The sequence below is a fragment of the Passer domesticus genome, chromosome 1, assembly GCF_036417665.1.
Source record: "Passer domesticus isolate bPasDom1 chromosome 1, bPasDom1.hap1, whole genome shotgun sequence".
NCBI classification, from domain to species: Eukaryota; Metazoa; Chordata; class Aves; order Passeriformes; family Passeridae; genus Passer; species Passer domesticus.
This window is the reverse complement of record NC_087474.1, coordinates 3,226,087-3,241,063: the sequence shown is the minus strand read 5'-3', so window position 1 is coordinate 3,241,063 and position 14,977 is coordinate 3,226,087. Positions and strand designations below refer to the sequence as shown.

Sequence of the window (14,977 nt, the reverse complement as noted above, 5' to 3'; positions counted from 1 at the left end):
TGAGGACCTCTGTCCTCTAAGTTCCTATAAAAATTGAAGCTGTAACTCAATGCCTGTATCACACGGATATATAAAATTATAGCCACCTGCTCATCCTGGAAATCACTAATTCTAGTCAAACCAGACCAGGAAGTTACAACATCAGAAACATCTTAAGCTGAATCCTCTAAAAAAAAATTTCTGCTGTTTCAACCAATTCCTCTTATATATGAAAGCGAAGTAATAATTAAATACAACTTTTTTCTTCAGGTTCACAAACACAAAAACACTTCCCATTTGGTGTAGTGCATTTCCCCCATGACCCAGATCTCTTCTGGATTGTTCTATGATCCCAGGAATTCCTGCTAGGTCATGGCCTTTGTGAAATGAGTTTGATGGTGAAGTGTCCCTTGACCCCATACCAAGGTCTTCTGTGTGTCCAGGGTGGGAGCAGAGACCATGTTGGGTGGGGAGCAACAGTGGGAATATTCAGTCATTCCCTGACAGCCTTGGAACACTCCTTACCTTCCACTGTTACTGGAATTTTTAAAATTCCAGTAATTACTTACCCAGATTGTGGCCAGGATGGAAATTTAGATACCCACAGAAAGTGTAGTATGAATGTTGTCATCTTAGCACTGTGATTGACTGTTGTAGTTGTAATAAATTCTACTGACAGCCTCTGTAAATGTTAAATTAGTCAGTGATTAGGAACTGCTAAAAATCTTGTAATCCTCTGTTGGTGTTTGGTTTCTTTTCTGCCTCTGTTAATGTTGGGATTGAAGCTCTCGAGACAATATTTCATGTTTAGACTTAGATGTTTATTATTCCTTATCTATATTACAGTCTTACAAGGCATGAGTTTTGCAATATTTGACTAATAAAGTACAAAATGGCTAACTATTTTTCTTCACAAGGTCTTTTAAGGATAAACTATCTAATTAAGAAGTTACACTTAAATTATTTTTACTTTTAACCTAATAACTAACCACTTCTGTCCTGCAATGAAGACTTTTCTGTCTAATCACAAAATACCACCCAAACCCATGAAGAAGAAGGTGAAGAAGAAGGACCAACTACTGCCTTAAAACTTCTATCTTGCTTCACATATATTACTCTTTTCTAAAACTTTAATCTTTACGTTTTCCACCCAGTGGTATCACACTCTTCTATTCAAACTCCACACCCACAATCCCAGTTCTGTCATTCCATTTTGGAAGCTTCTCCATGGCCTCAGGTCAAATGCAGTGTTCTCTTGGGGGTCAGAGTATGTCAGCACAGAAAGTCTAAAATTCTCAGCAGCCAGAGTTCCAACAATCCACCTACAAACCGTGAAAAAACCTCAGACTGCTGCTGGTTCAGAAGCCATGTAAAAATTCCATCTGTGGTAAATTGGTGTTTTCACAACATCCTATTAAGATCACCTTTTGCTGGGATACATTTGATGGTGGTGCTTTAGGTGATGCTAATTAATTACATGTGTAATCCTTTAGATATAAACCATTCAGCAGGTCTGGGACTAAGACTGGACTGAGCTGCACCTCAGCTCTGTAGTGAATTTAACAAGCAAGAGAGATCTGCTCTGACCCTCATGACTCAGCAGAGCATTATCCTTGTGCATTTTTCATCTCTGTGTTAATCAGTCTATCTCAATTCTAACTTGATTTCCCTCTGTGTGATTCATCCATGTAAAAAGTGATAGAGTGGACCTTGACACTGAACTTTGCTAACTCACACTTTTAGAAATTCATGCTAAACATACTTCTGCTAATGGCTTTGATGGTGATTCTGTAATGACCTAAACCACTCATTGTCAACATCATCATGCTTAAAAACTGAATCCGAGCCATCCTAAGGTGCCATCTAGGGATTTTTCAAGGAAAAAATGCCCAAAGGAGAAAATGAGTTATGTTGCTTTCTAACTCTGAAAAAGTATTTCTTGGTTTAAATTGTTTCAGAATGAATTTACAATGTCATTTTCTCAGCCATTCTGTGAAATTACCCATGCATTACATTCTCAAAAGCATTTTATGCCATCTGTTTGGGATACTTAGTGTGAACATATTTGGGGGTGAAATTAGTAATTATGAGAGGAGGAAATTAACATATTGGACTAATTAACAGCATCTTCTGGAAAAGAAACAGGGAAGATAACGAATTACAAAGCTTAATGTTTTTACTGTTCTCCCAGCTAAATAAAGATTGTTCAATATGGCTCTCCTTGGGTTTCTTTTCTTGATTTTTTTCTTCCCTTCTAAAATATGATATCTGCACTGTGTCAAAGAAGAGGAGCCAGAGGAAAGACTCAGACACTTCAGGCTCTGTGGTCTGGTTCTCTCCATCCATGCTGCTGAATGGAGCTCACCTGTGTTCCCACGTCTCATCCTTGTCATTACCAGGTTCAAAATGAGGGCTGCAACACAGCTCACCTAATTTTGGACATTGAAATATTAGAGCAGACTTAGTTACAGAAGCTCATTATGCTTGGACCCCAATAAAGAAAAAGCATCTTCTGCTCCATTTTATATTTTAATTTAGGATTAAATCATGCTTTAGCCTTTAACTGTATCAACAGAGCTCTACAGACCATGAAGAGGTGATGTTTATATTGCAGACCTCCATTTATAATGAGAAGGCTCATAGCTGAATAGTCCAGACTGTTTGGAAGATCCAATCTTCATGGAGCACAAAAACAACAGGTCATGGGAACCACCATGTTCTTGTTGATGACCCACCACACCGAGAAAAGAACATTGGTTCATGCTAAGCAAAAAAGTGAATTTTTGTCCCCAGGGTGTCCCAAAGTTCCCCTTATGCTTGTACCTGAGGCTGACCATGGAGCAGATTTGGGGTTTACTATATTTAACTATATTTTTATAGTTATATTATATTAGTCAGTTTATTACCTGTATAAACCCACTCTCAAAGCACAGTACAGGTTCACAGGATTTTAAAGTATCACAGAAAGTTTGTTCTATAAAAGCTGCATGTTAGATTATAAAAATGAACTTCCATTAGTTTCAGAGCATTGCTTTACCTCTGATCAGTGATACCTCATAATGATACTGGAATAGAAGAGAGGCTTCTGTAGCTTCACTCTTCCCTTTTCCCATTAAAATTCTGTTCCAGTAGCCACACTCCACTGGAGAATATGCCGTGTGTTCATGCATCACATAAACAGCCCAGAAAATTATATTTTGTCAACAACTGAAAAATAAATTGTTTGCTGACTTCTAAGACAGCCTGGCGTGAAATTTGTGGGTTTTTTCCTAAAATAGAAGCTCTGCACAAGGAAAAACACTTCATGAATAAGTGGCAAGTTTTACGATAATATTTACAAACACATTGAAAAAGCAAAGAACACCTAAAAGAAAGGTCCAAATATAGAACCTCATTTATCTTCCCTTTGTTTCAAGCTAAGGAATGGAATAGATGGTCATTAAACTGATGTAAACAAATCTGCTACAGGAGGCAGAGCTGGTCCCTGGAACACAATGGCACCAAGGGGCAGAGCTTGGGGCAGGTTCATAACTCAGGTCAACACACCCATTTATATGCAAATTGAGAGGCAGTTCAGGCACCACAACTTTCATACTTCAGTCTGATATCTAGATCTGCTTATTGTCCTTAAGGAATTAAGTCAAAATAAAACATCATTGATCCAACATATTTTACAGAAAGATTTTAATTCCCTGAGCCTCGTTTCCTTTGCTGTTTCCCAGGGATGGAGAACTGGCTGAATGATAATATCTACATTATATTTTAAGCTCTTCCCTCCACAAATATTCACCAGGGGGAGAAAGAAAGTGAAGAGGAAGGGAAGAAATGCAGTTTTTCCCCCAGAAGCACCATTCATTGCAGCACACACCCCCAAGTCACGCTGGAGAGGAGTGGCTCTGAGCGTGCTTCTCCCACTTCTGAAACAAAGCTGGAACAAGTTTCACATCTCTTACAGCATCATTTTTGTTCTGGTGTATTTTAGCCAAGAGACAAGTGCTTTGCCCTGCTTCTAAAAATGGTCTGGATAAATGGAGAAGACACTTCAACTATACTAATGTTCAACTATCACATCAGTCAGTAAGTACAGCAAATTCAAGACATTAAACTACGAGAAGAATCTGTCAGTAGTTCCCCTGAAAGGAACCACTCCAGGTGTGTAGAATTCTCCAGGTGAGTAAAATTCCAAGTTCTCCTTCCTTGTCACACCACTGCACCAAGGAAAAACCAAGGCTAGAGACAGTATGTTTACCTCAGCAGGAAAAGATGTTCCTGCAGCAAGGACACTTTGAAAATGGATCCTCCAGTAACAAGAAGCCACCAAGAAGTGGAGGAATAAATACCTGTGACATTGGTGCGGGCTGACAAAGCTTCGCAGTACTTTTCCAGCAGCACAGACAAGGGCAGGTTCACAGAGGATTCACAGTGGAGAACTATCTGTGTAAACAGAAAGAAACCAAGCAGGTAAAGCAGCAGCCTAGAACAGATTTCTTCATTCTTGAGTACAACAAGCCCCAGCAGTCTCAGAGCAGTTCCCACTCATGATTTACTCAGGTACAAACACCCCCTGACATAGAAGGTGTGTGGTTGTACTTGCTTGGCTCCAGGGCATCACATGGAATTCACCTGACTAATACAGGAAACTGCAAATTAACCACCTATTCTGGATTTCTCCTGGTGGGAGCTGCTCACTGCCTTCAACAAAGCTCAGGATCCACTCTGTCTCACCTGAAAGTAGATGCCTGAATTAAGCAGAGCTGAATCACATCCTATTAAAGATCATGTGTTGATTTTTTCAGTGAACTTTTAATTGTTATGTGGGTGCCAAAGATCCTTGCACATTCAAGAGATACAGCAACTGGCAAAGGGCAGTTCAGAGGGCTTGAAGAAGGTGTTTCCATGGAATACATAGGATAATTTGGCATCCCTGTAAGGTGTCCTGTGGCTCTTTTTAGCCAATGGAACACACACAAGTTTCTGACCCTCAGCATTCAAGGCTGAGCCTTCTACTGAGGGCAAATAACAGTGAGAAAGAGCAGCAATGCCAACATGGGCACTTTGAGAAAGCTGCAGGTTCAGTACAAGGTAACAGTACACCCCCAAGTAAAATTTAGGAAATAGAGTTGAAAATCAACAGGGATATTTTAATTTTCACACTCAAAATAAAGCGCCCAGTGCAGACAGAGGAGAGAAGCCCATAAAGTTGTACATCAAAATACAGAGTCAAGTTGGGATCCTGCTTGGAGCAAGAGAAGCTCTTGGAAAGTCCTTTAAGAAAGGCAGAATGAAACATGGCAGGAAAATTCAGGAGTGACAAATGAATGACAGAGAATTCCATTTTCAATCTATGAAACAAAATCTTTCTGACTGAAAATCTTTCTGAGGGGGATATAAAGCCATGGTAACACACAAAATGCCTTTGCTTTTCTGTTTACACAGAATGACTCCAACACAATTCAGCAGCATTTACTCAGGGAAACAACCCTACTCCTTGAAGGCTGATATTATATTTCAGTGCTCTAAGGTGTGTTAAGTGATTGAGGAACCCATTTTATGTCACTGAATTCTCTGTCACTTAATAAAAAGGAGGGTAAATGCTCATGACAATAGAATCCATCAGCAATGTTATGTTGGTGTCTAAAGAACAACTGTTCTTTGTACAGCACCTTTTTCTACCAATTTCTCACTTTGCTGTTATTTTATAAAATAGGAAGTATTGAAGTACAAACAGAAAGCCTTTCCCAGACTTCATTCTTTTCATACAAACTCCATTAAATGGCAGTTTTCTCCTCCAGGTGTGAGGATTTGTGAAGAATTTTGAATGAGTTAGAGACAGGTCTTCTAAGTTGTTTCAGATAACGTGATTTATTTTTCTTATCTTTTACACAGATAGGAAAGGTGAGCTCAGATCACATCTTCACCACATAACTCAAAAAGTCCCAAGACTTCTAGTTAAAAGACCTTTTAAAGATTTATTAATATAACACTACTAACAAAGACATACTTTTGACCCAATTCTTAAATATTTTGTTTTAGACAGTCATACTACCGTGTAAGCTTTTTTTAATTCATCATGGTATAACACACAAACTTACAGTACTGTACTCTAAAACTTCAGTCTTTCTTCTACTTAACAGATCTCTGCTTTAAACTACAAATCTATGTTTTCACTTCTAGCACCTAAGTTTGGAAGCCTTTTCTAAAGTCTAAATCTTGTGTTTAATCCTAAACTTTGGCTTACAGGCCCAAAGTTCTGAGATCTCCCTGCATTTCAAATTCCAACATTGAGGGAGGCTCAAAACTCCTGCCTTCCATAGCAAACCCTCCATACATGGTCAGGTCAGGGAGATAAAGCCAGGTACAGATTCCACCTCCCGAGGCACAGAGCTCCCAAAACTCACACTCTGTCTCATGTCAGACCCAGGCACGTGAGTTGACACAGCAGAGGCATTTCTTCCCCTCCATCCCTCACCCCTCTGCCATTCCCAGGCCCAAGCACTGCCTCACTTCAAAGAAGAAACTCAAGCCATCGCCCTGTACTGTAAATACGCCGCGTGTTCAGCTGTGCCCTCCCCAGGACGATGGGAAAGAACAGACAGAGGTCAAGCTCAGCACAGCCTGGGCAGGAATAGGAAAGGTTAAATGTCACATTTGCCTTAGGGTCAGCTCAGGTTAATTTGGCTAGGGGGAAAAGTGCCTTCCACATATTATGTTACTTTTGGTTTCATTTTCTCTCCGCTAACCACAGTCAACTGCTTTGCTGTGTGCAAAACTTTTTTTTTTTTAAATTGTATTTAAAGCAGACAAACCCAAATGATGCCTCAGTTTTTAGCTTTTATATTTTTCAGATTCTGTGCTGCTTCATTGTGTGGGTCTGGGCTTCACATAAAGGGATGGTGAGCTCTGTGCACAGAGCAGGGAGACAAAACAATTCCTGCTCCAGCTGGGCACCAAGGACAAATGATCCAAATCTCAGCCCAAGAGCACAAACCCCGTGGGCTGCAGAGAGAAAAACAAGCAGGATGGGACTGCAGGGGCTGCAGCTGGGATTGGACACTGAACTGCAATGTGCACATGGAGCAGAGCTGAGCCCAGGGAGAGACCCCGGCAGCGCTCGTGCATTTTGGGACCATTTGGGCTCATCTTGGGTGCAGCCCTGGCTGGGCTCTGGTGCTGCCCAAGGTGGATCCATGGAGGAGATCCTTTGAATAAATCCCTGCTTTATTCTTTAGCTCTGTCCAGCCTCTGTTCTAGGTCAGCCTTGAAAAGCCCCTCTTACAATGATAAAAAAACAGCAAAACAAAGAAAGAGAAACATTTCAGCAATGTAGAATTGTAAAGATAAACAACTGAGCCCATGACTGCACAGAAATTATATTCTGAAGTACAGAAATAATTGCTTTGGGTCACTAATGCATGACTTTACTTAAACTGCATTTCTCTTAAAACAGCTATTCCATAACCTCTGCCCGTCAAATCAGTTCTTTTTTGTCCTGAAAATTTACCTAAATCATGCACAGAAATGTCCAACTTAATTCCTCTGAGCCACTGTGAACATTTATGAACAAATAAAACTAACTTGCTAAGCCAAAGATTGAGGTGAAAATGAATCCTTTACTTTCTAAAGCAGGGACACCATCTAAGAGCAGTTCAGCTCTTGAGTGTTCAAAAAAAAATAAAATAAAATTACACAGGCTTTGGTCTACTTCCCATTCACATCTGAGAGGACTTTGGGAAAAGGATGACTTGCTCTGGTGTGGCACAGTCTGCCACTCCAATGGGCATTTTACTCAGCATTTCCCCTTGGACATGGTCACTACTCTTCATTAATTCATGAAAGATCTTTATCTCTGTCAGAGGACATAACTGTGAGACACAAGAGTTGCCTACTCACAGTTCCCACCAGGATTTGTGGCTATTTAATCCAGCTTAGAGAGGATTTTTAACTTAATTTTAAGAAGAATTAACCAAGTGTCCTAGTTTGAAGTACTGAGTTCCACTATGGAGCAATATAGAAATGTAAAACCAAATGTACACCAGTGCTGTAAAATTCACCTGGATGGGAGAAGTTCTCTCCTCTCAAACATCGAAGAAGGGGCTACAGGAATACAAAAGAATGGCTTTGGAATATAAACCAGCCCCCAAAGCCACGGATAGGATCCAAAAATGTCAACACAGGCATGGGGCTACCACAGAGACACAAAGGACCATCTGGTAAATTTAAATATTTCACAGCAGCAGCATGGGTGAAGTCATCAGGAATGCAAGCTGAAGGGAAGGACTGAAGAGGAAAGGATGACCCACAACAGTGGAACACCCCCTGCCAATGTGGAGGTGAGTTTGGAGGCAGTGGGTGCTGCCACACATGGACAGATGCACACACTCTCCTTTCCCATCCTCACACAAGAATTCCCAGATGCCATACTGCAGAGCTCTAATAAAAAACCAGTTGTTAGGCCTCCCTGTCAAACATCTGCTGGTGGCATGCTGAGAGGCGCTGACATCTGACAGAGCCTCAAAGCAACAGAGCAAAAACTCTTCTAAAAAAATGTAGTTTCTAGTACTCCCAAGGTCCCAGAGAAATCCATCCCATGGAAGTGCAACAGCAGCTCAGCAGAAAGCCACTCCCAGAAAAGCAGTGGGATTTGTATTGGATAGCTTAGACTTCAAAACAGAGAGCAGCAGCTGAGCTGATCACACAGGGATTCCTTTGGAATTCAGGAAGAGAAGCAGGAATTTTCCAGATGCAGTTCATCTGCAGTATTTTAAATCTTTTAATTGGAATGACCTCCACTGACCAGGTCTTCTTCACTATAAAGACAGAATCACTTAGATGCATCCTTCCTAAATTTTCTTTAGACACTACATAGAAAAGGAGAGGTCAAAACATTCCTAGAGATGATGGCTGCAGAAGACACGAGCACATCAACATCTTATTTAATCATCTGGGCTCTTTCTTTTACTGAGCAAGATGAAGTGACCTTCCAGCATGGGAAAATGTGGAGTCATTAACATAAAATGTGCTCAGTGCACAGCTGACAGGAGAAGGGTCCATCTCATGTCTTCTTTGCCACACAAAGTCTCACCCTGCACTATCCACTGTGCTCCCTATAAAGCCAAAGCATTTTCCACTGCTGAGAAACCACCTCTGGCAGTGGCATGGATCAGGTCAGGAAGATGCTTCTTCCTACCTTTCATCTCTGGGAGCCTCCACTGCCCTTAAGACTCCAGCTTTTCCCATGTGTTTCTTTAAAACATCTGAGGCTGAAAGTGCTACCTCGTTTCAACATCAAAACTGCAGCAAAACTGTCTTCAGCACACAGAAAAGCTGCTGTTTAACAGCTTTGCCTCAGAACTCAGGGCAAAAAAAGAAAAAAAAGAGTGTGAGAGAAAAGGGAAACCTGCATTTAATTTTTAGTTCTTCAATTAGGCAATGCAAATAAATTCACTCCATCTCCACAATGAGACTGAGTTCTCACCCCAGCTTCTGGGATGGACATGCTCAGAACAGTGGCCCAATTAAAAGCAAAAACTTTTAGTCTGTGTGCAGAGAAGCTCATTTTAGGGATACACAGGCATCTAACTTCACAATGAAAATGTAATTAGTGAAAGAGTTCAACTCAGCAAAATCAAAGTGAATCTCACACTTCCTTGACAAAATCCATCCTCTGTTGGAACAGTTTCCAGGGCAGGTGGGCATCTGGCAAGTTCTACATCACTGGTGTGGGGAAACAGATGCTTTGGGGAAAAAAACACCAGATATTCCTTGGAATGCTCTTATAAAAAATGCCAGTGTTCATCTGAGAAGCTCTTTCCTTCTAAGAGAGAGCAAGACATAGGAGAGAATGAGGAGAGCTGGGATATTTGCTGACTACTAATCACCTGAAGAAATATGCACAATCAGAAGAGTGAAAGCTGCTACTTCCAGAACAAAAACAGAGATTAGCACAGCAGAGGAGGGAAAAGTCATCCTCACAAGTGGCCAGGATGGATTTATATCCACTGCCATGTGGTTACTTCATCCACAAGATGCATCTGAAAGAGATGCTTATTAAAGAATAGTCAGAGGGCCAGTGTATTGGAAACAATTTGTTTTTTGGAGAACCAAAAAGGTCAGCCCTCTGCATCAAGATGCTTTTGGCCTTTCTCAGCACAGTAACTTAAAATCGCTCGCGCAGCAGCACTTGGCAGTGTACAATTGTTTGGCTTGGCTTCACCAGAAAAATAATTTCCATTTGGGATAGAAAGTCTAAATACAAGTTTTCACAGGAGCCTGCAACCTGAAACGTGAGCCAGCTAAGGTTGCAGTAAAGGGAAAGACTCTGAGCACAGTTCAAGAAAAATAGGCTCCTTTTCAAGTCATCCTTCAGCTCTTTAAACTCCCCCTGAGTTAATCCAAGTGGCCACATGAAACATTGCTACTTTCTAGAGAACACTGAATGCTCCAGGAGACACTGCTCCATGATCTTAGAGGCCAGATGTATTCTGCAGCTCTTCCAGGAAGTCTGGAAAGAGACTAAAAGTTTTCATGGAATGGGAATTAGGACCCCAGCTCAATAAAGCAACTGAACACATGCTCAGTTTTAAGGCATGAAATTAAATCAATCTTTATGCAAAAATAAATTAAAAAAAAAAACCAACAAACCCTTGAGCACCTGCTACACTGAACCCACCACTGAACTTCACTGTTGTCTTTGAAACTTGGAGATCTGCCTTCAGTGCGCACTGCCTACATGCTCTGCTGAAGCAGCTTTTAGAGGGGAGGCTCTTCATCCACGCAGGTGCTGAGGGATTTTCTGAGTCATGAGATGCAAACCAAACCTGGCTTAGGCCACCCATGGGCTGGAGTTGTCCAACCAGGTCTCCAAGTCCTTCCAAAGCAACCTGAGATGTTAAAAATGAGCACAACTGCATTTGAATCACAAGCTGCAGCTCTCCTGAAATAAAATTGTTTCATGGAAAGACTTTTCAATCTCACGTCCTTGAAGAATTTTGTTGGTCATTCCCCACACCTGTGGGTATCATATTCAGAGCCTGGAAGGGGAGCAAGCCCCTGAGGGCTCTCCTGCCTTCATGTCTGCCCTCTCCTTAGGTCTGTGAGTTATTTTTTCCCTACCCAATTCCCATTCCTGTGAATCCTCTCAGCAGCTCCAGTGTGATTCACCTCACCCCCCTATTCCAGCAGCCTTTGCTTCAGGCTCCCCAGTGCTCAGTGGAGGAAGGAATCACTGTCAATCCATCACTTCTGATTTAAACATGGACTCCAGGGTGAGGTAATCATGTACTGGAGACAAAACACTCAGGGAATCCAGAGCAGCTCAAGTTTAAAAGTCATATTTACCCAAGTGAATGCCAATACCTCCCTCATCTAACCTTTATCTACACGCAGAGCCTCTGCGAGGATCATTCACCCATCTACTGTCACCACTGCCACTACACTTCCAAAGCCACCTCTCCCAGCTCCAGCTCAACAAATCTGAGCTCCTAATCTTTGTTTTTCAGGTCTCTTCCATCTGAAAAAGATAAGAAGTCCATCTGGATCAAGACTTTATCAGCTGAAGATATCTGCTCAGCTTCCCATGGAATGTCAGCTCTGTATCCTCCACAAAATGTTCCTCAGACCCAAGATTTCCTGACAGGGATTTAAAAATGAGCCAGTGAGGTGGCACTGGGTACCAGCAGTGAACTTTCTCTCCATCCTTCCTTAAACTGCTAATTCTTGGGCTGGAGCCCACTTCTAGATTTGAAAACCAAGTATTACAGTGAAATTTAACTCCAGGTCTGGAATTATCTTTCACTACCTGAAGGGGAATCACAGACTCTCCTCTGAGGAGTCAGATTCCTCTCAGGAGCTGACAGCAAAGCATCAAGACAGGCATCATTCACAAATGGAAGGGAGGGAAAATCTCACAGAACATAAAGAAAAAATTTTGCACCATGACAACGACTGAGCATCAGAAAAGAGATGGTGTAAAAAGACATTCCAGAGATGTTGTGAGAGCTCCATCTTTGCAGATTTTCACAGCTGAACGGGATGAGAACGATTTGGTTTTGGAATTAACCCTGCCTTCTGGCAATCCCTTCCAGCACAAATTATTTTTTCATTCCTTGATTCTATATGATCTATAGCCCCGATGGTAAAAAGAATCACAGATAACAATTATTCCCCAAACCTTTCAATGGGCAATGCAGTAAACAGCTTACAGACCATATCCTGAACAATAATCAGCAATCCAGAGGCTTTGAGGTTTCTCTCACTCATGTTTCTAAGATTTTTTTACTGTGTTCACACAATTATAATTGAAATATTATGCCAGATAGTATGAAAAGACATTTTAAAATTATTACTGTATTTAAAGATAAAATTTTCTTTTAATCCTTTTTTTTTTCTTTGTGAAGGAAAGAAATACTGCAAGTCTGACAAGACTTCAAAATCCTCATGAAGACACTTCTTTTGATAAAGTAGGGGATTCTTACACTTTGGAAAGTGTCTCAAGTTCAAGACAGCATGAACAGCTGATCTCCCAGCAGGTGAGTTTTGAGGCAGGATGAGGAAAAATCCTCAGTTCATCTGACTGGAAGCACACCTGGTCAAAATACCTTCCTGAGCTTTGAGACACCATTCTCAGCAGCCAGAGGGACACCGTGGGCTCCCTCTCTGCTCTGAAGGAGCCAATTGATGGCAGAAGGAGCAGCCTGGTCCCTGGCAGGGATGTCTGCTCACAAAACAAGCAAGAGCAAAGGAAGAGCTGCGATGGCCACAGTGCCCAGCACAGCCCTGGCGTGGCTCAGGAGCCTCTGCTGGCCCCCTGAAACCCAAGCCATGCCCTGGCCTGGGATCTGCTCCTGCCACTCAAAGGGAATCGATACCTCAGCGAGCAGAGCCTGGCTGGCAGCCCCACAGGAAACCTGTTCAGGCCCGTCAGCACACTTCCTTCCCTTCCCTTTTGCCTCCTTTCCTCCTTCCTTTGAGCTGGAAAAGCCAGAGCAGCACCTCCCAAACCATGGCAGTGCAGAGTAAAGCACTGAGCAGCTCTCCCACATCCCAGGGAGGTGGGGAACAGCAACAGGGATTATCCCCCAGGCCTGGGAAGCAGCAGCTCCTCTCCAGCCCTCTGGCACTTCAGCTACTATTACCAGGGCAAGGGTTTAGCATTGCAGTGAGGACAGCTAATGTATTTTAATCTCCATCTGCATTACTCACTATTTACTCTCCCGGCATACACAAGTCAGAGTGGACAATTACTCAGCCAGCGTTATGCAAAAGTTTATAGAGCTTTAATTGGCTTCGTTTAATTAGCTTCATTTTTTTATATAGCTCTGTGGAAGAAGTACTTTTCAGCTCTTGAATTATCTAATGGATTTTCCTTCTTATTTAGTGAAAACATGCTGAGTTTCTGTGCAGGCACATGAGGCTTAAGGGATGTTTGGAGAGGCAGATTCCAAGTTCTCCACACCACAGCTGGGGAAGGAGCAGCACACTCCCAGCACCTGGCTCTCAACATTGCCTCCTCTGCACAGCAAGGAGGGATTTGGGAGTCAGAGGTCAGAACAGGACACTGGAATTCATCTCTGTGAGGTGCTTTTCTCTTTCTCTTCCACAGCCAGAAGGACCAGCCTTTGAGAAGACCCAGCAGAACATCTGCTCGTGAAAGCCAACGCAGATGAGCCCAGAGCCAGGGAGCTGAGCAGTGCTTACCACAGAACATGCTCTTTGTCAAAGAGCATTGCAGGGGGCATCCCACAAACATCCCCACGCTGGCACCACGAACTGGAAATGAAATTTTCATGTATTTGGACGTGACTGACGAGATTCAAGCAGACAGTCACCTGAAGGACAGCTCTGGCTGTTGACTGATCTACTTTCTATGTGTCTTCTCTTGTAGCAAGGACCACAGCCAAATTTATACAACTTCTCAGAGAGGAAAATTAAAATACTTTACCCAACACTTGCCAACTTAAATCAAATACAGCTACCTTCAAAGCTGTTAAAATTGAAAGAATTATTAGTAAAAGAAAGCATTTCTGTATCAATAGTTTGATGAAGCAAAGCATCACAAAGAGTTTAGTTGTCATGAACAGAATGATAAGGAGGCAAAGACAATGTTTATGCAATGCTGTAACACAGGCCACTGAGTATCCACATGAGGCAGGGAGGTGAGAGGGGCTCGCTGGACAGCTCCAGCTTTACATCCAACAGTTAATGTTTGCACTTTAAGGAAGAGCAGACTACATTTGGGATTAAAAGTGGTGTAAATTACAAAAAAAATAAGGACATGGGCACGATCTGTTGCAATTTATAGACATGGTGTGGAAAAGAAAATTCCTGCAAAAAAGTCATCTGCTGGATAAACTTTTAATCTAGAGTAAATCAGCTTTCCCCTAAATCTCCTTTTTGGGTTTGCAGTGCTGCAAAACCTGAAAGTGATATAAACTACAAAGGAACAGATTCAGCAGCATGTGCAGCTTGTTGTTACCACCCACATTTCCTCACCTCCCCCTCTCCCCCAAAAAAAAGATCTGCAGAACTATTAAAAGAATATAGAAATGTGCAAATGTTCGTTCTAATACAATATTTTAAAAATATTTGGTTTACTAATATATAGGGCAAAATGAAAATAAAAAGAAAACAGGAAAACGCATCCTTAATAAATCCGTATCATCCGCTACCCCGTTTTTCTCGTGGTGGATCTCTCAGTTCAGCACATCAGCAGCAGGAACTCGCAGGAATCCCTGACACAAGAGCTGATCACCAAATTCAAAGCAATGAAGAGTTGGTCTTAGAGGAAAACCCCTCCCTGGAGCGAGCCCAGAGTGATGGCAGCACAGCACTCTCTATCTAAGCCAACAAATCAAGCAGTGCAAAGGTCTGTTCTAAGTCCTTAATCACTCCGACTGTTCAATTTTTAGAATGGCTCCTGCCCACATTGCTGCCCCAAGCAACCTGGTGGGATCTCACACAGTTCCTGGGAGTGACCTGGGAGCTAGGGAGCACCATGGAC

At 42.0% G+C, this 14,977-nt stretch overlaps 1 protein-coding gene across 1 annotated transcript in view; it reads right to left on the bottom strand.

Annotated features, from left to right (window-relative positions):
* Window positions 1-14,977, bottom strand: part of CRHR2 (corticotropin releasing hormone receptor 2) — a 141,808-nt gene that overhangs the window by 123,253 nt on the left and 3,578 nt on the right. The window contains exon 2 of the mRNA XM_064421737.1: window positions 4,320-4,413. Within this exon, the coding sequence (XP_064277807.1) occupies window positions 4,320-4,413 (94 nt within the window). The remainder of the gene's footprint in view (window positions 1-4,319; window positions 4,414-14,977) is intronic.